General features: G+C 41.7%; 1 protein-coding gene across 1 annotated transcript in view; it reads left to right on the forward strand.

Annotated features, from left to right (window-relative positions):
- LOC103763444 (glypican-5) overlaps positions 1 to 27,719 on the forward strand; it is a 360,042-nt gene that overhangs the window by 188,648 nt on the left and 143,675 nt on the right. Inside the window, 1 exon segment of the mRNA XM_018083108.2 lies at positions 15,113 to 15,233. Coding sequence (XP_017938597.2) covers positions 15,113 to 15,233 — 121 coding nt within the window.

The raw sequence follows: 27,719 nt of genomic DNA on the forward strand, positions 1-27,719 counted from the left end.
TCCCTCACTCCCCACATCTTTTTTGATTCATTTTAATCTCATTTGAAAACCTGTTCTCATTAATTGTTTGTTAAATGTAATCTCAGAGAGTAGAGAATTGACATGTTTAATAAAAGTCTGCAGAAAATACTTAGCCATTCCTGATAGGAAATACTTAATTGCAATTGTGTAAAATGAGAACTTGGTTTTTAGCTTTTCTACCCAGTTACTTTGGTGAAAGATTTTCTGTGCACTGGTAGGACATTACAGTCAATGCTTCATCCTTCTCTTGCTCCTCTCGTCTTTTCCAGTATTTAAAGCCAGTGGAGTTGTGCATAAAGTAATTTCTCCTCTCCAAATCACTGTGAAAAGGATTCAGAAATCTTTTTTTCTTCAGATTTTAAGGCAATCTTTAACTGGTGAAAACCTTTCAATTAATGATGTAAGATTCTTTAGCCACTCTCTAAGTGGAGTATTTTTGTGTTTGCTATCACATCACAGGGACACACAGGGATACACACATGGACACATCCTCCCCTGTGCTGGCTACCATTCAGGTCCTCATGTTATGCTTGGCCTGGAAGGCTGAAGAGGTCCTGAGAAAGAGCTCAAGGAAGGATATGTATCCTTGGCTTGTGCTGCACTGCTGTGAATGGTACTGGAGTGACCAGGTTGGTTCTGACTTGTTACGGGAAAGAGGACGGGGTCTGTGCCTGTTCAGGGAGCAGTGTGGGACTCTGTCCCTTGTGCTGGAGCCAGAGCAGGAGTCAGGCTGCAGAAGCCCCTGGGTTCCTGTGTGTCCCTTCCCTTCACGGTATTCATCGTGCAGAGTCACAATACAAGTCTGTCTGTGCCAGCTGATCAGCAGAGGAGGTGTCAGAGATGACTGTCTCTGCTCCATCTCCCTCTGCAGGAACCAGGGTCTGGGCTAGTACCACCAGAGGTGGTGTTCAAAAGGGACACCTTCCTAGGGGTCAGCCCCACTGGTGCCATGGCAACCCAACACCATCTCCATCACCTCCTTCTGCTCAGCCCTGTCTCTGTAAGCTGATGCCATAGTTAAGGGAACTCAATAACGTGAAGGTGACCAGCAGCTCTTTTATCTGGTCAAAGGTGCCATCCTCACCAGCAGTCAGCCTGTCTGGAACTTCCTAAATAAGGGGGAAGACACTTGGTGAAGAATTTGAGTCCATCACCTCAGAATGAGCAATTGCCCATCACCATGTGATGTGCATCGTCCTTGTGCTGTGCTTAGCATTTTACTCAAAAGAGGAATTAAGTATCCAACAGCATTAGCTGTGTAGACTTGCAAAGTTTTTCCACGTGCTGAAAACCATCTGTAATACTTGTGAGCTGTTTCTAGTGACTAATGCCTGTTTCATTTGCCATCAGTCATAGTAGCACCATCCCAACCCGCCCCTTGCTGAAGTTCCTCAGGATACCTCAAAGATGAATGATGCTATAGACAACTGAAGCCTATTCAGATCCTATTGTAAATGTTGAAATGTCACAAGCTTTCTTTTTCTTTCTTTACATCCTTACATCATTTATTCTTCATCTGTTATTTGTTTTTTCCTTGGTCCTTGCGGTTAATCATCACGGTATTTTTAGCACACAGATAACAAGTGGTGCTTTGTAGCTGATAGTTGTGCCACAACAAACTGCCTGGTATTCTCTCATTCTTTTTGTCTTGTGTTCAAAATGACTTTCTTTCTCTGTGTTCTTAAATACTGTACATATCTTAAAAAGAAAAAGAAAAAAAAGAGACTTCCTGTCTATTTTTTCCCCTTTTTTTTTTTAGCAGAAAAACAAAACCAGTCCTCTTGTCTTTTTTTTTTTTTTCCTAATATTTGTAGGCCTTTTCTTATGCCTGAGCAGGTACATATTTCCCATGCTGAGGGATGTCAGCTTCACTGTGTGTGGTGAGCAGAAGCTCTTTGCATCTCAGGAAGGACTTGAAAAAGCAAACAGGTCAGGGCAGCTATTGAGCTTGAGGAAAGAGCTCTCTATCTGCTTGGCCCATGGCAACCACTTGAAACTATCAGCTCCATTTTTAACCGGGGATGGTCACACTCAAACTCTCAAGTACTTTGTGTTGCACCTTATGTCCACAGAAAGGATAATGAGCTGCTGGATAGGTCCTGACCTCCGTCCCTTACTGTGGGAAGTGCTTGTGCTGTGCAGTGAAGTGCCCATGGTGTTCTCTGGGAGCAACCATGAAAAGGCAGCTTGTTCACTCCCCCAGCGGGTGAGTGAGGATTCCTCAGGCCTTACCCGTGCCAACCCATCCATGGGTATGTGCTGACCATGAGCTGGTGTCTCCTTGTGCCTGGAGTGCAGTAATGGAGACTGCATCTTGATCCTTACAGCATGCCAAGAGGGCTGAGAAGAGATTCCAAGTGCAGCTTTGCACCTGAAGGCAAGGATTCCAGCCGTGTAATGGGTGACAGACCAGTTGGATCAGTATGCCTTTATCTGGGAGGGTGGAAGAGGCACCTGTTTATTCTTGTTGCTCTAAACCAGAGGACCCAGCAGGATGTAGTGGGTGGGTGGTCCTGGGAGAGCAACATTTGGTTCCTTCCAAGTATGAGCTTAAGTTTTTTTGGTTCAGATGATAAATAGGAATTGGATGGGACAGGGTTCTTTTAGGATCCCTGCTTGACGCACCATAACTTCATCCCCTAAATATAAACTGAGAATAGTAGAATGTTATTACTAAACAGATTATTTGTGATTATACTTATATGCAAAAAAAGTCATGTCAGCATGGGCTTTCTGTAGACAAGGGCTGCAGGAGAGTCCCCGCCATCACTGTAGCATCAGTCCCTCTGTTGTGTTTAGCACAGTGTCCTGTTAGGCTTGGGTTTTTTTCCATGTTACATTATTCAACAGGTTTATTTTTCTGGTTTCAGGTGTCTATAACTTCTAGGTAAAAAGTAAAAAATAAAAGTTTGTGGGTGTACTACATTATATGTGTGATGGGAATATCGTTTGAGTTTACCTGTCTTTAGTGAGTCTCATGATCTGCTTCATGTTTGCTTACTTGGGGATTTTATGGGGAGTGTTTTTATTTTGTCTGTATCTATCACAGAGGTGTTAAATCTCTTGCAGGGATGTAAGGGAAGGGAATCTGCGCAACAGAAATCCAAACTGTAGAGGAAACGTGCCACTAACTTGCAAATATGTCAGAAGTGGCTGTTCTTCCCATTTGCTATCATCCAGCTTAGAAATAGCTATCAAAAATAAGATTATGCTTCCCGTGATTGAAGTAGGTTTCTACAGGGCAGAAGTCTCTGTGACACTTGGATTTTTAAGAGGAGAACATTTGCAGCAGGGGAAAAGGGATTCCCTGTCTTTATTTTTCTTCTTTGATTTTCTTCTGCACAATATGTGTGGCATGTGCATTTGTGTCTAATATGTGTTTCCCTCTAACAATTTTGTCCTTGATGTTTTTAATAGTGCAGAGAACTTGTGTGAATTTGTGTTGTTATTTGTCTCTGGGGCAGCAAAGTATGAAATGATGAACTCGGGATTGTGACCTTACTGCAAAATCAAGCAGGAGAGAAACTAAATTGTGGAAAGAAACAATTTTAACCAGATGTAAATCTCCAGCAGTATTAGCAGAAAAATTGAACAGTATTGGGCAAGTAAATTGATTTTTGTATAAATAGCTCCATTTTGAATTTGTGATGATGGGAAAATCTTTCTACATTTGACCTCTCCTCTAGTGCAGTTATTTTTGTGAGAAGTACCAAACACTCGAGCAAGGGAAACAATGCTTTGTATTTAAAGACAAAAACATGAACAGAGGCTGTGCAGTTTCCCACCTTACTCTTGAGCTCTTCAACCTTGACCTGGGTAAAGTGCAGAGACTTGGGCAAGTGCAGAGACATTTTTACCTCCATAACTAGACCATACTGCCCTTTACTATTACTAACATTTTCTGCAGTGTTTTCAGGAGCAATAATAGCAATTATTTTTGCTAGATACTGAACTACTGCATCAAATATTTAGTTAGATAAAAGCTAGAACAAATGAAAAGTGTCACATGCCTAAACTGCTTCCAAACCATGAAGCTGGCACTGAAGATGTCTGTGTTCAGCACATACCCATGTGGTGCTGGTTGGCAGAGGCTGTGGTGTGTCCGTGAGGAATTCCAGCAGTGAGAGTGCCTCCAGGATAATGGTGACTCAGCTAAGCCAGATCCAGTGCCTGCAGCCATCAAGCAGTGACACGGGATATGCTGAGTGCATTTTGGCTGTTGGTGTTTTCCATTTGGGGAACAATAAACATTCATTGTCCTGATCTGTGCCAGTTCGCGAGTTGCAAAAGGGAGGAGTTGGATGAAATGCATGTGTCTGCTGGTGAGCTGGAGAGGTAGCTCATAGCTTCTGTAATAAAATACTGCTTCCTCTATAAGGAATAAAACTTGTGTGCTTTGGAATGATGAATTCGGCTGTCTTGATGGTGGAAAAGATTAAGCAAAAAACTCTGAGTCAGGAGATTTGGAAGTTTTAGTGTCTGATCTCTTTGTATACAGCAGTAAGGCCTATTTACTTTTTACTTATATAAAATTTAGAGTCATTTTCTTACTGATGAAGTTTTTAACCTGGAAATAAGAATAAATTAGAACTTCGTACCTTGCACTCCTGCAGCCAAGAAAGGGTCAATAACTCTTTCATGTGTGGCTAAAGGACTAAACACCTGCTGTAAGATATTAAGACCTGGGCAGAAGTGGAGGCACTGAAACAGATACGAATTGCAGTGAATAGCCCTGCACAAAGATATTGGGAAAACTGTATAAGGGACTGAAATCCAATGTATGTGCATTAGTGCACGTTTAGAATCCATAATAGTCTGAGGCATCCCTAAGGAGCCAGAGTAGCCAGGGGAAGTGAGAGTGGTTCAGAAAGTGCAAATCTCAGCTGCTTTATGCTTGAACCTGGAAGAGGGAATGAGCCTGGTCTATCCAAATGCCTCCTTGGCATAAAATAGGAAGGAAGGCTGGGATCACGTTGGCATAATCAGCAGGGTAGATGAAAGGCTGTGGAAACAAGCCTGGGGATCACAGCTGTGGAAAGTACCAAAAATGGAGACAAGAAACTTGGAATGGCAGCAGGAGCAGTGCCGCTGCACAGTGGTCCTGCTGTGCTGTGAGACTCCAGCAGCGTGCCAGTGCACACCCGGGGCTGTGGGGTGGGAGCTGCAGGATGAGTGGGAACGGCTCACTGCTCAAACCAGGGGGATTAGGCAAAGGCTGTTTGAGGGCGCAGTTCAGTCCCCGAGTTGAGTTCATACAGAGCTGCAGTGCATGTGTTCATTATTGACAGCTGTTCTTTAATCTTCCATGTGTACCTAAGTGCATTTGGAGAAACTGGCTTCTGAGGAGAGATGGGGTTTTGACCTCTTAGTATTAATGTATTTTTGTTTTGTTTTGCTTTGCTTTTAATGAGCCACGGGCAGGGTCTTCTCCCTGTGGCATATGCTGAATAGTGTGCAAATTAAGATATTCCCTGTTTTGCTTCATAAAAATTTCTATGCTAGGATCACAGAATATCCTTTTGCATATCTATGGTCATCTGTCAAGACTAACTGTTAAGTATCTGCAATCAGGGCTTCCAGAAAGACAACTGGATTCTTACTACCTTGGCCTGCCAGAAGTCCTATGAACCACATGCTGTGAGCCCTTGCTTGATGCTCGTTCTCTCTCCACTGATGAGAGGTTTATTGCCAGTCTCCTGGCAATAAGTCCGTTCAAGTCCTCTCCTCTCCTGGGACTGTGTTTTCTTTTCTGCTGAGTCAGTCCTGTTTTCCACTAGTGTCTTCCATCTGGCAGTCATCTGTTGCCCTTTGTTTTCCACAGCCCTCAGAACAGTGCGAGCTGCCAGTCTCCGAGAGATGCAGAATCAGATTCTCCATCAGGATTTAGCTTGGCTATGTTCTGTTTGTGCTTGAAGAAGGCTCTCCCCTGACCTGAGAGTTACTGAGGAAAAGGCGTTTCCTATTAGCTTTTCTTTTCCCTTAGGAATGGCCACAGATGCTACTTTGATAAGAATATACTGTTTATTGTTCTATTTTCTGTTTCTGGAATCCTTTTAATGGGGAATAGTCTTTATGCTGCCAGTTCCCAGTTAGGTTATCAGCTTTTGGGTTTGTACCATTTTCATTGCTCATTATATTCAGTTTGATGGGTTTAGAGGTACCATTTGTGTGTTCTTCAGAGTTTTTTTCACTTGAAATTAAAGAGCTTTCCTATCTGATGGTATTCTAGGCAAGTACTTTCTTTCCCTTGACATAATAAAGATTGTCCAATTAACGTCTACAAATTTCTTTGGTGCTTTCAGTGTGCCTTGAAGGTAGTATTAATTTTTCATGTACCCGGGAGAAGAATGAAAGCTGTTTCACCAGCAGCCTGTAATAACTTCTTTTACAACACTTTTCAAGCATTTTGCAGTATCCCGTGAAGCTCTGGTCAGTACCTTTTCAGCATGATTTTGGACAAACTGATGAACTCATCTTTTTTGATGCTGATATCTCTTACGTGCTCATTCCTTCACCGAGTTGCTTTTCACTTTGATTTTCAGGATGCTCATGGGGTGTCATCATCCAGTCACTTGAAACCTTCTGGTAACTTGGTTTTATACCTGCAGTCTTAAAATTGTCTTTATAATTTAGATTGCAGGGGGTCTTTTTTAGCCCTGTAGAAGTGGAGAAAGACCATTATAAATGCTGTCTGGCTTTATGATTTTCCTTTTCTAAGTATCACATTAGCACACTGTATTTGCCTCATCGTTTTCCATAATTGCTAATAAACAAGATTATTTGTGAAACTTCCACGGAAGCCCATTAGAATAGTTCTGACTGAGACAGAATTCACATAGTGTCAGTTCTGCTTCACAAAATCTTCAGAGCATCTAAACTCTTTACGTGCCAGACTTGAGCTTTCTTGTAGTCCGTTGGCACTTATTTAATCATTTCAAAAGGGACTCTTTACATAGGTGGTTTAAAAAAGATAAATCTTTCTCTTGGAGAATATTGCAGCAGTTGTGCTCAGCTGATAATTTAGAATTCATGGAATTGTTTTTCTTTGTGCGTAAAGAAGTATCCAGATTTTACCCTGGTGTGACTCCACCTACTCCAGTAGAATTGGTCCTGCTGTAAACTGGCATATAAGACATGATTCTTTCCTTAAAAATACAAAATGCTGCACTGTTTTTCAGGTTTCCCAAGAAGTTATGTGACTCTCACCAGTCACACCAAAGGCTGCAGCCCTGCATGCAAGGGCTTGGAAACATCTGCAGCCTTCAGGATTTCCTGACACGTGCCCTTGCCCAGTGTCTGTTGAGGGTATTACTTGTTAGTTCACCTGTCTCAGATGTTCTTACTGCAGTTCTGCCATGAGTAGAGGCCTGACTGAAACCTTTCCTATAAACAAGGAATAGACCCATTCGAGTGAGTGGAGCAAATAGCAAAGTGACCTAATGGATCAGGCTACTAAATAAATGCTACAGTCATGAAATCCTCCATGATTTCATTCTATGAAGCACTCACACACTGATTCTTTAAGTTGGGTAGATGAAAAGAAGCTGAATTATAAGACAAAAGCAAAATCTGCAAACCGCGGCAGTTTTTTCTTTCATGGCTGCTGATTATCTGACAGTAAATTTATCAAGGTGCAGTTCCTTTATTCTTTTCTTTTTTTTTAAATAAAGTGTTTATTGTGACATTTTAGTGAAGGTGCATTTAGTTCCTAGAGAGTGGTACTGGTCATGGATTGATCGTTCCTTTCTTGGCGACCTCTCAGCCTTGTGATGCTCAATGACTGTAACACAGGTTTGCCAGGCTGGTACAGAAATGACAAAATGTGTGATGCAAGACATTTTTTGGATTGACAGGAAGCTGAACATGAGCCAGAGTGTGCCCAGGTGGCCAAGAAGGCCAATGGCGTCCTGGCCTGTATCAAGAACAGTGTGGCAGCAGGACCAGGGAAGTGATTCTTCCCCTGCACTCGGTGCTGGTGAGGCCACCCCTGGAGTGCTGTGTCCAGTTCTGGGCTCTCAGCTCAGGAAGGACATGGAGGGGCTGGAGCAGGTCCAGAGAAGAGCAACGAGGCTGGGGAAGGGACTGGAGCACAAGTGCTGTGAGGAGAGGCTGAGGGAGCTGGGGGGGCTCAGCCTGGAAAAGAGGAGGCTCAGGGGAGACCTCCTCACTCTCTACAACTCCCTGACAGGAGGTTGTAGCCATGTGGGAGTTGGTCTCTTTTCCCAGGCAACTCTCAGCAAGACAAGAGGGCTGGGTCTTAAGCTGTGCCAGGGGAGGTGTAGGTTAGATATTAAGAAGAAATTCTTTCCAGAGAGGGTAATCAGCCATTGGAATGGGCTGCCCAGGGAAGTGGTGGATTCTCTGTCCTTGAAGGTTTTTAAGATAAGACTGGATGTGGCATCAGTACCATGGGCTGGGAACCACAGCGGGGTTGTATCAAGGTTGGACTTGATGATCTCGGAGGTCCCTTCCAACCCAGGTGATTCTGTGATTCTACGATTTCTGTGAGCAGGGCTGTTGTGGGAGTCGCTCAGAGATGAAGCACAACCTGTCTGTTGGTCAGTTCTAATGACAGGGGTCGGGAGGAGGTGGAGGGAGTCCCCCACCGCCACTGTCATCATGTGGAGCAGCTCAGGGACAGCTGAGTCTAAAGGCAATCCTGTGCTGGCTGGCTCTTCTTCATGGAGAGTCATGTTTAAGCATCAACAACACTTCAGGAAAATGGCATTTTCTTCCTTGAAGTTAGTGACAAGCAACTGTGATGACCAGGGAAGGGATATGCAGCTGCCATGTGTTCTGCTTGTTCTTTCTGTTCTGTGAAGAAGTGGGCAGAGGGGTTAATCAGATCAAAGCCAGTAATCCTAATGAATTATGTCAAAATCTGTCACTTCTCTTAATAGTTGGTGCACACTTCTGTTTTCCTTGAAAATCCTGACCCTGTAGGTCAGAGGGTCACATGCTCCAAAGGACTGCATCTAAAAACCACAAGGGAAGTGTCCAAAAATTATTAATTTGGAGACACCACAGGCTGCTGTAGATTAGCAGTGGATTCACATAATTGAATTTCAGGCAAACTATTCCAGCCTAAGGGTCAAATTATGAATAAATATAAGACAAAACACACTATCTGGTGAACCATGCCTAACTTAACTGAATTAGTTGTTCAGTGGATCTCAAGACCAGTTAAGTAGCTTATCCGTATTTCTCATTGCTTCTTCCTAAATGGCACATTCAAAGCTCTTCCCTCTCCCCTCTCACCTTTTAACATCTGAGTCATTAAGTGGTGGTGGGTGGTGTCTGCCCTGACAGGGTGCTGAGGATATTGCTGAAATAACCAGGTTATTGCAGAATTCCCTTAGCAAATGGGAGCCTATGGCCAGTGCCTTACTGTCAAACATAGGGGACTGAAAAGTCCTCATTGTAGTTCTCTGCAGTTATTATTTGCACAGTGCCATCTCATTCCAGGTGGGTTTACAGGCAACGTGTATCTCTGGGGTAGTTTCCTGTTTAAGTTATGCACTAAGATGAAAGAAGCAGAGCTGGATGTCAGTTGATTGCTGTAAAGTCTTGTTTCATTGCAACACTTTCATGATTTTGCTATAAAAACAGTGGCTTACTCTAGACTTCTCTGGCTTTAGCAGGCTGGGGGACAACTGCTGATTTTTGGAAGGGTGAGAAAGCGTATATTTTCTTTTAGGTGGTCCAGTCTGCAATTTTTTCGTGTGTTCTTCTGTTGGGGGGAGATGGGTTGTTTTTCTTACGGAACAGTTTATGCATTTGTACAGAAAATACAGGACAGTCATGTTTTTATAACACCAAAGAGATAAATGGTGATTTGTGACTTTTAGAGTCTCAGTCATAAAGACTTTTCAACTTGCCAGTATGTTTCAGAAAGGTGTTGCTGTTTTAACCCCTGTTGATCACAGTGGAATTATTCAATCAATACCATCAAAAAAGATGAAAAAGTGCATAACAGAAATTATTTCTGCTTCAAAATTGTTGCCTTGATGATGTGTAGAGTGTAATTATATTTTCCTAAAAGTGTGGTGTCCTAGTTAGGACAGCTGAGATCAGTTCATCATGGTGGGTGTAACCCAAAACTGTATTCTATAGCCTTCCATGTCATTTCCCAGAAACTAGACTAGACTATTGTTGTCAATAGACTATTCGCACCCTCTGCCCATAGAGCCTGACTCCTCAGGCTATAAACTAGGTGTTAAGAGGCCTGTGAGATAGGAAGATGTTTCTGTCCTCACACCCTCTGTGGAACTCCCCGCCCTAAGGGGAGCACTGAACATTCCTGCCTGAACTGGAGGATATATAATCTTGGAGTTTTGGAACATTTTTCAACCCACTCGTGGGATCCAGAGGACGGCTGCAGCTCATCGCTCTCAACCAGACTTAGACCACCACTGGACTGCGATCACCAGTTCTGGCCAGACTGCAGCAGCTCTCCCACCAGCAGGTTCTTCCCCTCTCCCTTTACTTTGGACTCAAACAGGGCCCAAGGAACACCACTTTGTTCATGCCCCAGGGCACTGGGTTATACATTTGGGTTTTTTGTGGGTTGAGACCAATTGTTTGTTTGTATTATTGTACTTACTGTATTATTTTAATAAATTGTTATTCTGACTTATAATCTCTCCTTTGAGTTGAGTTCATCCCCCTGCTGGTTAACTTTTAAACCAGTACATGTGGTCAACAAATTAGAAACGTTTCAGCAAATATATATTTAGTTTTGTAACCAGTGCATTTTATTCTTATTCTCCATGTGTGGCAACTCTCAAGGTTGTATGACAGAATATTTCATCAAAAGCAGTTTCTGTCCCATGGAGATGTTTACGGCAGTTCCTGGATTCTGCTGAAGTAAATATGAGGCTCAGATTTTCTGACTTGCCATGTGATGTTTGTCCTGTTTATTCCAGTTAAATAAGAATTTTGATGCCTCTTGTGCAATTGTGTTGGGCCAAATATTCAAGTGGAGAAAAGAAAACTAAAATTTAGAGAACTGCAATTCAGATGGAGTTTGGGTTCCGGGAATCCTGAATTTCCAATGCAGTTAATTCTGAAATGCTCAGTGCACGTGGCCAAGCATTTGGAATGTGGTGAGGTCCATAATCCCCCTGGTGAGTGGGTGTGCTGGAGCTGACTTATTCAGGAAAGGGGCAGGCCATTAGACACAGGGACACAGCTCAGGGTAACAGCGCTCTGAGGAATATGGAACAGTGGAAATAGTCTCCCAGCTGGAAGTTGATGGATAATACTTGGAAAAGCTGCCTGCAGTATCCTGACTGATACGATCTCCTGCAGGGAAGAGGGAACAGAGAAGGAAGTGGTGTGAAAACAGCACCCTGTCCCTTGGGCTTTTGTGACTAGGTATCGCCGCTGGTTACATCTATGCCTAATGCAGCTCCTGCAGTGGTTTGCCTGGAATTCCAAGTTATTTCTATTTTGTATATTGTTTGTTTTTAAATTATTGAACTATCTAGAAAGCCCTATTTGTCTTTGAGGGAAACCTGTACCTTGATATGTTTTCATATTAGGAATTAAAAGGAACACATTTCAGAACACAAAAGAAGATCATCAGGCTTTATTTCAAAATGGGTGTTTAGATTCAAATAATATATCTTTATTTATATAGAATATGAAAATGTGTGCCTTCAGTTGAAATGCAATGCTATGTGAAAACAGCATTTCACTTTTTACCTTTAAAACCTCTGAGAAGCTCTGCTAGCTGAGATCTAGAATAATTGATACTGTTCTTCTGAAATACTGAAAAATTGGGTTTGGGAGGTTGGTTTGTTTTTTTATAATTTACTTTTTGCTTTTTAAGGTATCGTAGCTTAGCCCAATCAGTCAGTGGAATAACATTGGCCTGAGGCTTGAGGTCTGGATGAAAATTCTGTCTGCACATGCTGTTCTTTGGGAACCAGTGTAACAGTTACTTTCAGGATTGCTCCAGTGACAATATTTTAATACAACTTTCCAGGCCATTCCTGCTGACATTTCTGGGTTTAGTTTGAATAAAGTACTAGAGCTTTAACCAGAGTTAACAATTCTATACTACAATATTTCAGTTAAATTGCAGGTTATTAAATAAAGCAAGCCAATTTCTGATCTTACCTAATGTACATTTCCAGTAATTCAGGATCTGATGTCAACAAGAAAAATGGTTTAGATAGTGCAAAGAAGTAAAGTAATCAGATTATCTTTCAGGAAATGTATAGTGTTTATTTCAAAGCATTTTAGCGTGATACAGAGCTACTAGAAGGATTTTCAATTTACAGGGTGGGATTTGGGTCAGAGGGACATAATGTTTGTTTGTGGTGCAGTCTTTGGTTCTTGACTGGGATGGACTGGGGGAATTGCTCCCTTCTCTCTGGCAGTGCAGTTGTCCTGCAGTTATCTGTTCTGTCTCCTCCTCGAGAGGTGTAACCCATCTTCAGTGAACTCCCCATCTGAGTCTTTCCAGGCTTGAGTTTGGTCTAGCACTGATCTCTCGGTGAGAACACACAGGACAAGCACAGCTTGTTACAGGTGGTCACGGGAAAACCCAAGAGCTGGTTTTGTTGGTTTCTGCATATAAGTCTTTTGCCTCTCTTTCCATCAGCTGTTTACCCTACTCATTGGGCAGCTCACATCTATTTCCCCACAGCTCTCCAGTTGGCTTTGTGAGAATTTCCAGTTGTGCAGGTCATGTTCTAGACTAGAGCTGGGCCAGTTCTGGCTTGCTGGAACCTGACCTTAGCAGTTAGTTGTAGTCATTGGTGACTGCCACAGTGCAGCCATACTAGACCAAGGAGATAAAGGAACTGATGCAGAATTCACACAGCTCATGCATGCGGACTCTGACTTATGAAATATAAGTAATCCATGTTATGAATCAAACTGCAAGCAGTCCAGGCAACAGAAATATCTGTGCATAATGTATGCATATCTCTAGAGCTTCAAGGAGTGAGTCCTTAAACACGTGAAACTTCAGGGATTCTAGTGTCCCCTGTGCCTCCATGGACTGTAAACTCATTCATACCAAATGGTCCTATTTTCCTGATAATGATATGTGTAAAAGTGTGTATTTAGCAACAGCAATATGTATGAGTTGGTTGAGATGGACTTTCCCCATTTTGGGTCCCTGTGAATAAAGCTAAAGCTAAATATAACAACAGCAGTGTTGTTATATCGTCCAAATGAATTGAGGTGGATTGATGTGATCCATACCACTCTTGTCTTGAAAATAATACTTTAGCTGGGTTCTTCCTGGGGACATCAGTCCAGCTCTCTGAGTCTGCTTTTAAGATCTGAACTCAGCCATTATTTTGGACATGCCATTGCATCATGAAAGTTTATACTTCCAGATCAGTTACACAGCAAGAAAAATTAGAACATTGCCTTAAAAGACTCAGTGGACAAAAAAATACAAACTCACTGAAAAAAGTTTTCCTGAATGTTTGTCCTTTAAAAACTATCTGGCTATTAGGGCAAAACATGATTTTTTTGTCAATTCTTTGTTCTAAACAATTTTTTCTTTTTTTTTTTTTTTTCCCCTGAGAAGTGACATTTGTTGAAGAAAGTGGACCATTCTTAGTCCTTTCTCTTCCTAAGTCACACCTTTAACAGCAGGGTACTACAGTGTGCTTTCCCAGCAGTTTGCATAGATTTGTTGTTCATCTTAAATGAAATTAAGATAGGACAAATATATCCAGAGAGCTAGGTCCCCCCCAACTCTTTCTATTGTCTTTCTCTAATAGAATTTGGGCATTTTTTTCCATTTTGAAGTGCTGTCCTCAGCTTCAGCACCTATTGGTTTACAGTGAAGGTTTCACTGATAGGAGAATATCTGGGATATCGAAGTGTGTAGGTCTGATCAAAGAGAAATATGTAGCATGATGTTTCTCTCGATGTTTCAGTCCAAAGGAGCAGAGCCAATTACTACCTCACTTATAGAGATGCCAACTTGGGATCCTCCCATGCGAGTGTGTGAGTCTGGGAGAGTTTGGTTTGGGAACAGTCACTTTCTGATCCTTAACTGGTCATGCAGACATCCCTGATCCACTTTGTGACAAATAGGTGCCGAACTCAGTGGTTCATACAACCCTTCAAAGCATGACTTGCCGGAAGAAGGTTGCGCTGTAGCTCTCTGGGACTTGCAGTCTTGTGAGGGGGGGTCAAACCCAAGTCATACACAAACAGATAAACGCTGAAGCTGACATGCAGGAATTTGGATACTTCCAGGAAGCACTGGATTCAGCAAACATGTGCTGATGAATTTACCTCCTCAACTGAAATCTGATTTATAAAGTCTCAAAGACTGTTTACAGGCATGTAGAGAAGTAGAGACCAAATGTGCACAGCCCTGGAATTTTCCCCATGAGAGTACATGGGTGGAGCCCTATCCCAATTAGGTTTGAGAATACCCTGTGGTGTGTTCCAGAAAAGACTGTCAGAAACTGTTCAGTCAACAGTTGTGGGTGACAACATGTTAGACAACAGCTGCTATTCCTCAGGTAAAGCAGGACTTGGTTAAAGACAATTCCTGTGTGTGGGGGCTATTGAGTTCTGATGCAGACAAGGCACAGGGAGAAGCTCTGGTAGAGCAGCAGGTGCTGCTTTGCAGTATCTCCAGACAGTCTGGTGATAAACGACTGGCCCGGCAAGAGGAGTCCAATCTCACACTTTGAGTATGAATGTTTTTGAAGTGAGACTGCTGTTTCGCTAGGTTTTTCCTTCTTCTCAAGATGTTGAATTTCTGACCAAAATTCTCCAAGTTTCTGCAATAATGAAAGAATTTTTGGAAAATATCAGTTGCATGGAAGAACTTGAGAATGTTGGTTATGAATGAAATGAAATGAACCTCTGTGTGGCTTATGAAATTTCTGTTGGTTCATGACTTGAATTGTTTGAAGTGATGAATGATACTGCAAGAAACTATGACTTATTCTGGCTGGAATATTTAAAAATATAAATATTTTATTACAAATTTTTATTCCCATTTATAAGATATTTGTTTTTTGCAAACCCTGTTTAATAAGATTTTTGATTCCAATGGACATGGTTCCAGTTACCGATGTTTTATTTTTTTTCTGTTTTACAGTTATACCAGTAGAGTTGTTTCCAATGGACTGAAGGCACAAATTAATAATCCAGAACTGAAAGTCAGAGGATTGGACCCACTCATCAGTAATTTAATTGACAAACTTCAGCACTTTAATCAAGTAAGTAATTTTCCAAGATAAAAGCATTTTATCACACAACTGCAGGTAAAATTACTACATGGTACAGCTCATCATTTACGTTTCCCAGGATCCGAGATCTGAAGTAGCCATGGAGTGGGCTTGTACTAAAGGCAGCAGAATATTCTGTTGTGCCACCTGGGTTATGAACTCTGATGAGGCAGAATTATTTCTCTGGGAGTTGCTCTGTAGGTATTGATTACCTGGAATTAATCCTGGAGTCCACAGTGGCAGGGGCACAGAGGAACTCCCGTGCCCCATGGTTCACATGAATTGTGACTACGGACAGGTCATGTGGGTGCCTTTAGGAGTCGTGTGATATTCCTGAGTTGGAGGACCATCTCCTTGTTTGTGCAGCTTCCTGCTTTCCAGTGGTGTAGATGAAAAGAGAACAAAACCAAAATGAATCTATAAGGGTGTGACAGCCGACTGTACAGAATGCTGAAGTCAGGACAGAAGGTGCTCCAGCATGAATTAACCTTGTGCCTTTGAAAGCATTTCTTTGACAGGCCTTTCCCTCAGCCCAAAGGAAAGATAACCTACCAGCGGGTTTGTCAGAAACGTGATTAACCCACATCTGCCTCTGTCATCTCTTTGAATCTCTCAGATGCACTTGCATTCCTGGTGCATCCGCCATCTTTCAAAGCTGAATGTGTGATACTCCCGCCTCAGCACACCTCTTTGTGAGCTCTTACAGCAGTGCCAGCCCAAATGAGCTGGAGCTAACAGATTTAACAGAGATTGATTTTCATTTAGAGCGGGCATGTTTTCTTGTCAGCTTGGAATAATGCTTACAGCAGTGCATTCTCAGGCAGAGGTGTTTGCACATTAGTCTGCTCGTAATCTTTCACCATTAAAGAGTGATGGAGCATGGGGATATAAATAGTAGGAAACCACTGCAAAATCAAAGTCCACCTTTGTGAGTGGGGTGTGCAGGAAGAAAAATAATCTGTGCAGGTGAAACAGGAGGAGAAGTTGCTTAGTCAGGATGTGGGAGGTTATGAAGACTGTGGCTGTGACTGCGAGTCATGGTTTCATCTCTTACTTGCTCCTGCAAAAGTACAACTCTCCTTTACTTCTCATCAGTAAATCATCAGTAAATCCATAATCTAACCAGTAATTAATGGGTTTTTTATATCTTACTTGGCTCTCATGTTCTTTTCCTGTTCTGTAGGCTGCAGTTTAGGAATTCTTTGTATTAAACTGATTTAACTCACCATGGGGGATTACAACTACCAGTCTGGTGTGGTACTTAATATTACAGTGAAATAGGCATTATGTGGTCAGATTGATGAAAGGGATAATTCATTATTTATCTGCTTTTGCATGTTATAAAGTAGAGTGTTAATTTACTTTATAAATATTAGATATATCCATCTGTGTAATAGTCTTCTATAAACACTGACAGTAGGAAATAGTTAGAAATAGATTAAATTAAAAGTAGCCGTGTATTGGAAATTCTGTTTCTTTGCTGTAGAAAAATAAAACTCTGCATAGTCTCATAATGATCTGCATACCAATTTTCCTAAGTTATGTACATTTAAAAAACGGCTTCAAAGAGCACTTTTTAACCAGAAGAATAAAATCCATTTCTTGGCTCTTTTTGTAAGTTGGAAGTGTTGCTTCCTGGTACTTCTAACTCTGTTTCAGGAGAATATCATCCTTAAGTAAATATAACTCCCATCAGATTGAGGTGCTTAGCAATAATGGATTCCAAGGGTGATGGATTAAACAGAATACTGATTAGTGCCCTAAGATGCTTCGTTCTTAAGTACTTGCAATAATATAAATTCCTTTGATCGTAATTTTAGTAAGATTTCTTTAGAGATCAAAGCATCAAAGAAGTGGCTAAATATCTAAGACTTTCACATGTGACATCAAACATGTGTAGCTGTTTTCTGCTTCTTGAATTTTCATTTCAGTTGTGATATTATTATACAAATAAAAACTGACACTGAAAAGCTGATTAAATCAGGAGTTTAAAGTGTCATCGATAGTGTGTGTAGTCTGTAGAGTTATACAGAATCCCATTACTTATTTTATGGGCAAATTGATTTTTTTCATCAAAGTATTTTTTTTGAGGCAATGTGCAAGGTGGAATTTGAGCAATGATAAAATGTTATCTTTGTATCTTCTCAAGTGCTTCACAATTGCGACACCATTTTAAGCAGTACTTGCACGCTGTATACACAGAACCAATCCCAGAGAGGTGGGAAGCCTGGAGAACAAGAAACAAAGCAATGCACATCATAGGTGATTTGGTGTGTCTAGGCCCCAGTAGTCTTCTATCTCTTAAGTATTATTTCTAAACTCCCCAGAAGAAAGCATGTTCTTGGATAAGAGAAAGGTGTGCTGAGATTTTTAAAGGATTAACATTTCTGTCTCAACAAAATGAGCTCCCGTCGTGCTGCATCTATCCCTCAGGGAGCCTGGACCTGTTGGCTTTCAATCTCTCTCTCTCTCTCTCTCTCTCTCTCTCTCTCTCTCGATATGTGTTTTGCAAAGGTACATGTTTTTGAAAATGGGAACAACCTGCTGCTAGATCAGATTGTTGAGGCTGTGGAATGCTGTCAACGTTCAAACCCGCAGGATTCATTTTTTTTAAAGATGATAGCGCAGCCATTCTTAACAATTTCTGGAGCAAATCTAATTGTTACTGTCTTTGATAGATCCTCTTCCACCTTCTTCTTCCACTGCTGTACCCCAGCTCTTCCCTATCCCTCACAGCCAGAGATGCAGCCTCCTTCCCCCGTGCCGGCAGTGCTGGTTGCGGACACAGTGGTGCAGAGCAGCAGGGCCGGAGGGGCTGGAGATAACAGGGGACTCTGGCCACTGTGAGCAGGGCTGGCTTGTCACTGGCCATGCAGAAGGAGCAAAGTATTCACTCACTGAAATCCAAACCTGACAGTCTTTGGTGTACAGCAACCCTTTCTTTGTTAGTTCTGTATTATGACTTGCCCACCAATGTAAAAGGCCGATAACTTCAATCACCCTAAATCCCATGGACATGGACAACACTCTTGTGTTACTGTTCTAGTTGGTGCATCCCCGCTCCAACACATTACAGTTAATCTGTATGCAAGGCCTCTTCCATTTCTGCGTGTCACTTAGGCTGACGTGCCAGTTTATTGGAGATTATAGCAGCTCCTCTTTTTTTCATCTGGGGCTTAAATCCTCACCACATAGTTGTTGTCTTTTTTAAAAAAATGATTATTCAAATAGCAGGCTATTTTATAACCACTTGGCAAAGTCAAAAGTAAAGTGAAATTTAGGAAATATTGTTCAACAATTACTGTGATTTGCATCCCTGGCAGATAAGGTAGTTGAAGGGTTTATTAAAGCTGCTGATCCACATATCACTAGAATTACCAAGCTGCAATTTACAGTAACTTTCAGTAATGCAAAAACAGATCAAGTGAAGTCTCAGGTTGATTTTGGAAAAGTAGCAGTTAGAAATAACATCTTCTGCTCTCTCTTTTCTGTGAATAGGGCAGATGTGAACTGCAGCTGATAATAAACACATAATCCCCCGTTGCACCTTTTTTGAGTACTGCTTCTTGTCACATAATCGCATTTAAATATGTTTTTATGGTTTTCTTCAGCATAATGCTCTCCAGAGTTCAAACACAAGTGGTTCTGAGGCCAGGCTTAAAAATCCTAAAGGATCAATTACACTGAAAAGAAATGAGAATGCTGGGAAAAGTGGAAAAGCGGTGACTGTTACTTTATTAGCAGGGATGCATCAATCTGCTCAAAGGATTATAATATAATAAGTATTATACAAGTTCAACGTATTTGTCTTTTGTCAACCTAAATCTAATCTAGACAGATTTTGTGAATCAGTGTGTTTTGCTGTTGTCAGAGATGAATGCTTAGGGGCATGGCTGTAGTTCAAGAAAACAGTGCAGTTAGCCTAGTCCATAAAATGAGAGTAATATCAAAGCAAATCTTGCTGAATCTGGATTCACATATTTTATTTTTTTTCCCCACCAAAGTCTCATGGATCTGCCAACTGAACTGAGAAATGCATGTAACTTAATTCCTTGCAGATTTGTACACAGAGGATGTGTACCGCAGGTTCAAAGCAACAGCACTGAGATGTTTCATACCAGTAATATGAGCCAGCTATAATTTAATCTCAAATGTGAATTTAGTTGAATTAGACAATAGAGAATAATAAAATAAATAATTTAAGTACTACTTAATTTAAAAGTGTGGGTTTTTTACACATCTAAAAAATTTATTAGATTATAGAGTTTTTATTTGAGATTTAAGTGGAGACAAGTTGGTTTGATTTTCATCCAAAGTCACAGCTGACTTGGACAAACATTCAAAATTTTCTGTTCTTCATTTCATCCAATGAAAACATGGAAGGAAAGGCAGTCATCTGAGACTGTTGCTACATTACTTCTAGTCCCTGGGATTTAAGCAGCCCCAAAAGGGTTAGAAGTAACATTGCTTACCCCCACTTGTCACTCTTACAAAACAGAGCACCTTTCCTGGCACAGCCATATGTCTGGATTTCAAAAACAGGTCCCTTTTTTCTATCCAAAGCACGTAGAGACTGGACATTTCTTCGGGATTTAAGGTGTTCCATATCGCTTCTGGAAATGTGAAGCAAGAATCAGAAAGTCCTAAAGATACTCATTCTCTCTTCAGTGGCTAACCACACAGCCTGTGTGTAATTTAAGGCATTAGTGTAATGTTGATGCACAGGTTAATAGAAGATGGCTCAGGGAAGGGATCAAAGCCCAGTCCTGGCTGTGCAGTGTGTGCCGGGTGCTGACAGTCTGTGCACAGGTAGGACACTTCCAGGGCTCTCTGGATTCACTGCAGGCAAACTGTGTACAGGCCTCCAGAAGGGGAAGGGCTGTGTCCCCTGCACAGCCCAGGGCACACCAACATACCCTGCTGAAGGTGCTGTCCTGCTGACCCCGACACTGGTTTTACCTTTCACAAGGGATGTAGGACCCACATCACTGCTCAGCTGGTGAAGGTGAGCCCTAACACCACAGAGACTGTTAGTTCTTCAGTGCAGGTTTTGAATAGTCTGGATCAGAGAAGCCTTAAAGATTAATCTTGCCTCAGCTTGTCTGCAGCTCAAGTGCAAGGCAGATTTTCATTGAAGCAAACACTTCTGCAACTGTGATGGTCCTTTTTGAATTCGCATCACTATGAAGGCAGTAACAGCCCTCACCACCTTCAACTCCCAATGCAAACAGCAGTAATAATTGAATTAACACCATGGTTGTAGGCTGATTAATGAATAGCAGTAAGAAACGCATATACATCAGGAAAATAAAGATAGAATTAATGAAACCTGAAACAATTACATTTAAATTCTTATAATGTCGGGAAAGAACAAATGAACTTTTTGTTGTTGTTTGGTTTTTTTTTTTTTATTTCCTGCTCTGCTGTATAAAGATTGTTCACCCCTATAGTCACATAAACTGTCATTTCAGATTACTTCATCAGTTACAGAGTTTGTTTCTCATCCTGTTTTATTTTCCAAAATGTTTGTCCTTATTAGACTCATGGGCTATTTTTCTTCTCCCCTGCTAAGTCAGACATGTCTTTGCTTCCATATACAGGTACTCAGCTCCGATATAAGTTATGATCTTTTTCATAATCCATATGCAATGAAACAATTTATCCCATTACTTGAAACAATCCAATTTACTCAAAAGACTAAGCATAATCTTACTCTGTGTGGCCTCCTGTACGGTTTTCTATTGCTTAGGAAATATATATATATAAACACACACATACATGTAATGCACGTTGTATAAAAGTTTTGGAGACATCAGATTTCCTCATATCTGTGATCAAAGCAAGAAAAGATAAATAAATGCTGCCAGCCTGGGAAGAAGAACCAAAGATCTAGTAGCAGTGTAGCTCTCTTGTCATCTTTGGGTCCATTGCATTTGCTTTTGTAGCATATTTTCATATTGACTTGTCAATTAAAGTTGACAAAATGCATCTACTCTGTATTAGGAGATTCTTTTGTTACTGAGAAAAAATCTAAATCACTGGGAAATGCTTCTCTCAATACAGGCTGTAGCTCTCAGGCAGTTAAACAGGCTGTAGCTGCTGATTGCTTAGGAGCATTTATCTGTCACAGCTTCCATTAGGAGGAGAATTCACAAGAAATAAATCAAATAGCAGGTTGGGGTATCTGAAGTTGGTCAAAATCCTATTCTGGTCTTAGGTTTCTGCAAACTGCTATTGGTTTGGGACCAGTAGTTTGTGCCCCTTCCCTGCTTCTGATTTAGCAATCCCAGGTGGGGCTGCTGGAGTAAGGAGCTTGCAGGGGAAGGAGCAGGGACAGGCTTAGGGCTGTGGACAGCTCAGCTGGGCTCCTGTTGGGAAATACATGGGAGTGGCCATAAAGGAAGAACTCCCTCAGGTTCCCTCTGTCTGAACACCTTGAGTGGAGGATGGAAAAGCAGAGCAGTAATTCGGTCGCTGGGCTGTTCATCTGGACATGTGGATCTCCTCGCTCAGGGCTGGTCAGCTCCACTCACTGGGCTGTGTGCAGTGGATTTCTTCTATCAAATGCCCTTATGTTTAAAAAAGGAGTTTGGAAGCTCTAGCCTTGGTTCAGCTGTGGCATTAAAACCCCTGTCAAACATGGAAGTTGGTCTATGAATCAGAATAGGAAAGCTCTTTCTAGTCCAGCCCCACTGAAACATCATCTCTGGAACATTGTTTTATGGAGAGCATATGTTAATGTTGTAATGTACTGCTAATTAAGGTATATATCATCCCTGCCTGAAATCAGTGTACTTGGCTACCCTGAGGTCTGCGGGTTGTTTGTTTGGTTTTGTTAAATATGGTGAGTTTAGATAGAATTAAATAATTTTAATTAGAATTGATAAATTACCTTTTAGCACTAAAACCAGCATCACAATTTCAATAGAACCAGTAATCATGTGAAATACTGGCTCCACTAAAGTAAAATTTAGCATTTTAAAATAAGACAAATCTAAATCTCAGTGTAAATCCAGCATATCTTATTATATGCTAGCAAATATATAATGCTAAAATCATCTTTTATTATTCACGTGTTGTGGCTCAGAGTATGCTGTGCTATTTGTCTTGCAAGCCTTCTCAAAAATTATTTGCCCAGATGGGACATCGTATGTGTTTTGTTTTGCTCAAAAAGTAGTCTTAATAAATGGAAATCACATATTGAGTCACAATAGTGACTTATGCCAAGTCGGGCGGGTCAGGGGGGAGCTACTGTTTCAATCCAGAACTGAGCCAAAGGATTTCACACACAGGAAAACATAGTTTGAAAAGAAGAGCCTTACTTTAAAAAAAAAAAAAAATCAGTGTGGCGTCTGGCCTTTGGCTTGAGTGCCCAGTTCTGGTTGCAGCTGATGAGTAAAACCTGAGCTGACACTCACAGCTGAGCTGAAAAGTGTTTTGGATCCTCTGGTGTAATAAATGGCTGCAGGTGAGGGGAGAGTCAGGCTGTGGAGGGATCTGCTTTGATCTGACCAGTGGAAGGTGGGAGGGGAATACAAGGGTTGGTGTGAGCACCCGAGGCGGGAGCATGAGGTACTTGGGGATATCTGTGGAGAGCTGGTCAGGCCTGGGAGTGTGGGATTGCTACCCAGGGCATGGAGGCAGCAAAAGGGAAACTTTGCTACCACTAATGGAAATACTGTGGTTTCTCTCCACCTCAGGAGCAATGCATCACTGATAACTGCTCTCATTGTGGTGTAGAGTGCTAACCAAAATGTGTGCTGTCTTATTTTCCAGCAACTTTTAGAAATTGTTACTGTTCTTGATGAGCAATGGCCCTTCATTAGCCTATCTGTTTGGATGGTAGTTGAGTTTTTTACAGACAGAAAGCAGTCATCTTTAAATTAAGGTTGTCAAACTGAAATTATAAATTCTCTTTTATGTAAATATATCTTTTCTTCTTTTAACCCGTGAACTTTTTGTGATCACTCTAGTAATTGCAAGTCATGTATGTTGCTTAAGTAATTATCATTAGAAGTGTGATTATAGTATTTACTTTTGATCTAATTCCTGAGGTACAATAATGTGGTTATTTTTGGAGGTGGTAAATTTAGCAAAATAGGAAAGGAAAGCAGAGGTTTATGGGGCTGATCATTGTTTTCTTTAGGGTAGAGTAAAGGTCTTCACACGATTGATCATTGGCCAAAGGCAAGAAAAGGGTCATTTTCCTCTCTTTCTATTCCACTACTGAAGGGAGGAGACAGAAAAAACAATGTAAGTGAATAAAACTAAAGGCTACCTAAATCTCAGACTTAGTCTTTAAAGCTCAAGTGGAGCTGTACTGCTGGTGATGAGTGGATTAATGCTGCTGAGGTATTCAGCCACTTCCCAGCTAAAGCAAACAACTTGGTTCCAGCAGTAATTTGGGTCGTGTTGTAGCACAAGTTGATGAAACGGTCCTGGACTGCAGAAGCTCCACATCAGGTGTCCCTCTTAGAGGTTTCCCTTACCTAGAGGCCTGATGTACCTGCCCAGTTCCAGCACCAGTTCCTGTTCATGCTCACTGCACAGCCCAGCAGAGCAGCCAGGTCATCGACAGCACCTGCAGCCCTCAGGGTTGGGCTGCTTTACCAGTTCCTTTGTGACAGCTTAGTGTGAGATGGTTCCTATGGTTCATACTGGTCTGCCAAGGCAAGCTGCCTTTGAGTGTATCTCCTCAGTGTAACTGCAGTGTGCAGAGAAGCTAAAACCTCTGAGTGAGTTTGGTGCCGTGTATTTGTGTGGTCAGTCTTGTACTTTTGGGAGAGCAAAATAAAGAGCTAATGGTAGATGTGAGGTAAGGTTGTCTGAACTTCCTGGTTTCACTGTATAGTCTCTAAAGGGGAAAACAGCCCCATGAGCAAGCAGCAGAGAAATACTTCATCTATACTGCTCTTCTATCAGTGTCCATTCGCTTACACTGTGAAGTTTAGAAAGCAAGTCTGAATACTGGAGACAGGCCATGTCAGGAATAGCTTTTCTCTTCTACTTAGGGAAACACTGACAAGTAATTAGTGAATAGGAAAGAGTAAGGAAACAATCCTCTTCTTTCAGGCAGAACCACTACTGTGAAATAGCATTATTTGTCCATTTAAAGAAATTTGGTCTTCCAATAGACCTGTTTTGCTTGTGACACTGTCTTAAGACTGTTTTGGTGTTGTACATACTACCTGTAAAAGTTCAAGTGTATTACATCTCACACATCCTTGAGCCATGCTGAGAGTAGTTCACCAAACCGCAAAGAGATCCTAGGATATCAGACTCTTATTTTCCTTATCTCCTTGTGAGTTCTTCTGCCGAGTTGGAATCAAATAAGCAAGATTTGTGTAGGTGTAGGTGTGTCAACCTAATTGGTAAAATCACACAAATGCCACTTTAACGCGATCATTGATTGTCGCTACCGCTCTTCTGTCAAAAGCTTGCTATGGTTCTGGAATGGCCACAGACCTCCTTGGCCTTGCTTTCAGCATGTTTCCCAAAGAATGGGGCATCTCAGTGTTCTGGGGGCTGAGCAGGGTGGCTTGCCAGGCTCTCTCAGTGTAGGAAGGTGCCCTCCTGCCCCACAAGCAGGCCTGGGAGGCTTCTGCCATCCTGACACCAAGACGTCTCTCCCTTCTTTAAAGCGCAGCTATTCCCGCTTCTCCAGGAAACGCTTCTCCGTTAGTAGCATTAATTCTATGTGACTGATGGCCTGTTTTCTCCATTACAAAAGCTCGATCCTGTACATTCATGTCTCTTATCAGAATTCCCATGATGAACTTCCCATCAGATACTGAAAACTGAGTCTTACCTGCCTGCTTGCTGACACAAACTGCAAGAGAACCATCTAGTAGGGAGAATCACTTTTATTTGTAACTGTTTCTTAATTTTTATCTTCTTACTTTTGTATCAAGACTTGGCGATTTGCAAAGAACATGAGTTCAGCTAACATGAAAAGTTTATTAGGAATTTTACAAACCCTACAGCACTCTAATTTTCCACTGTCTGTTACTTTTATGAGTATATAGCTAGTCTTTAATTTCCTTACCTTTATACTAGCCTTTCTTACCCATATTGAAATGTTTTGTTTCTGAAAATCAGCCTCGTTTAAGTCGATTTTACAATAATTAAGTTAGTTGTATTATTTAAAGGCACCATGAACTGAGTGTAATAGCTGATTTCATTGTATTGCAGACAGTCTGTGCAGTTGGCTCCTAACTCAATTCAGTCTGGTGCAGGTATGGGGGCAGTATGTGGGCTTAAGAGGAAAACATAACAAGGAATGGAAAGGAATTTTTTTGGTGATAGGAATGGCATAGGGCATAGTTTCCCATAAACATTGTTCTATCTGGATTGTTAGGGATGGTAACAATCAAGTAAAATTGTATCAGTAATAGGTTGAATGCACCAGCATGCAGTAAGGAACCAAACTCCACATCAAAGCCAAAGAAGATGAACTGAGTGTCAGGGAAACACACAGGGCCTTCATCTTTAAGGAACGTTAAAATTCACTTTCAAATGGTGATGTCCTGCAAACCTGTCATTCTGACACTTGATCTACATGGACTGTCCCCAACAGGAGCGGGAGTTGCTTATGGATATGCAGCACCTGAAAGCAAATAGCCATGGCCCAGACCTGAGCATTGGGCAGTGCTTGGAGCAGGCAGCGCAGCGTCTGGCAGATGAGCCCTTGGTGTTTGTGGAAATGCTCGTTCAATGGCTGTTCTCACAGCTACAGGACAGTGGGATCAGCAAGACTTGAGCTTCCCAAGAAACTGGTGTGTCCTGCCATCCACAAAGGAAAAGTGGGGGCTTCCTGAAGTAACAGGTTTTCCTGGCCCTGCCAGAACTCAAAGGGCATGGAAGCTCTGTCTGCCCAAGTGGTGTGTGCTCTTACACAGAGACTAGTCACAGAATCACAGAATATTCTGAGTTGGAAGAGACCTACAAAGACCATTGAAGTCCAACTGCACAGGACAGCTCCAAGAATAACGCCATGATAAGCAGCCCCAGCTGTGACATGGCAAGTGATGTGGTGTCAGCTCAGCACAGACTGACAACCAAGGCTTTTCTGAAGTACAGTATGAACCAGACTCTCCCCACTGTGCCCTTTGAGGATGATACTTGAGAGGTGATACCCAATGGCGTCCCTCAGGCAGGAGGTAAAACACTGAGAGAGATAATGATAGGGAAACACTGTGCATTTGTGTCTGAGATGCAAACTCAGACACAGTTGAGTTCTGACCTTCCTCAGCCTTCTCTAGAAGTCCAGGTCGAAACCAGCATTGTATGTGCTGGTTTACGTAGTGCTTAAATGACAAAATGCAGAGAGCCCCACAGAGCACTAATGATAATGGCTGTCATAAGTAATAGTCAATTGAGATTAAAGATTTTTTCAAAATACATTAGAAATAAGACTATTTTTAGAGGCATATGTTCTAATTCTGATTCTTCTATCATCTTCTACCGGCATTTAGTAGAGTAAAAAAATTACCAGAGAGTAATAAATAATTTGAGGTTATAAGGGACAATCTGGAGACAATTCGGCTCAACCTTCTGTTTAAAGCAGGGCCTTAGATTAGGTTATCCAGGGCCCTGTAAAACCAGGTCCTGCATAATTCCAGTGAGGGAGATTCCATCTCTTCTCTGGTGCCCCTCTGCTTTGTGTTTGTTTGCTTGCTTATCTTTATGAAAATAAGTATACTAGTCTTAAATGCCTTATTTCTTCCTGTTTATTGTGTTCTCAAGGTCCAGCGTGAATTCAAGGACAATAGATCTTGGATGCAGAATAGGCACTTTATACCTTTATACACTGAAATATGTTTAGTGTATAAAGCAGGAGCAGTTATATAATATCTTGACAGTGGGATACCTGAAAGTTCCTTCTTTCTATAGGAAAACATTCAAAGGAAATGACAACCAAAGCAAACAGTATGTCTCCATATCTTGCACAAAGCAGATTCCTGTTGTGACTCCAGCCTGCCGGGATTACCACCAGTGAGGTGAACATAAATAAATGGAGAACACTGGTTAAGCATCAGCCACCTCCTTTACAGAGCACAGAATTTGCATACACTGACTGGCTGGGAGAAAATTTACTGTGCACGTGATGCTGGGGAGAGCCCTAGGGTATTACAGTGAGGAATCATTTGCTCATTACTGTGCTTTTGAAGAGCAGTGAGGTGCCTGTAAGAGTCCGTGAGCCTTGGCTCTGCTGCGTTTGCAAACGAATCCGACTCCTGGGCACAGATGGGACTTACACCTTTAATTGTGATTTCATGACAGAAAATGCCACTTATAAATTTGAGCTCTGTAGTCCTGAAAACATTCACGCCCTCAGTTTCTAGGCCCTAACCACCTCAGGCTTTGGCTAGCTGCAGTGTCTTGCATTGCAAATATGATTTATTAACTATGCACTGTTTAGTGACACCTACAATCTATCCTGCTTCCTGGGACTGTATGCATTTTAAATGAGATAAT

This window comes from Manacus vitellinus, unplaced genomic scaffold, assembly GCF_001715985.3.
Source record: "Manacus vitellinus isolate BGI_N305 unplaced genomic scaffold, ASM171598v3 scaffold_60_pilon, whole genome shotgun sequence".
NCBI classification, from domain to species: Eukaryota; Metazoa; Chordata; class Aves; order Passeriformes; family Pipridae; genus Manacus; species Manacus vitellinus.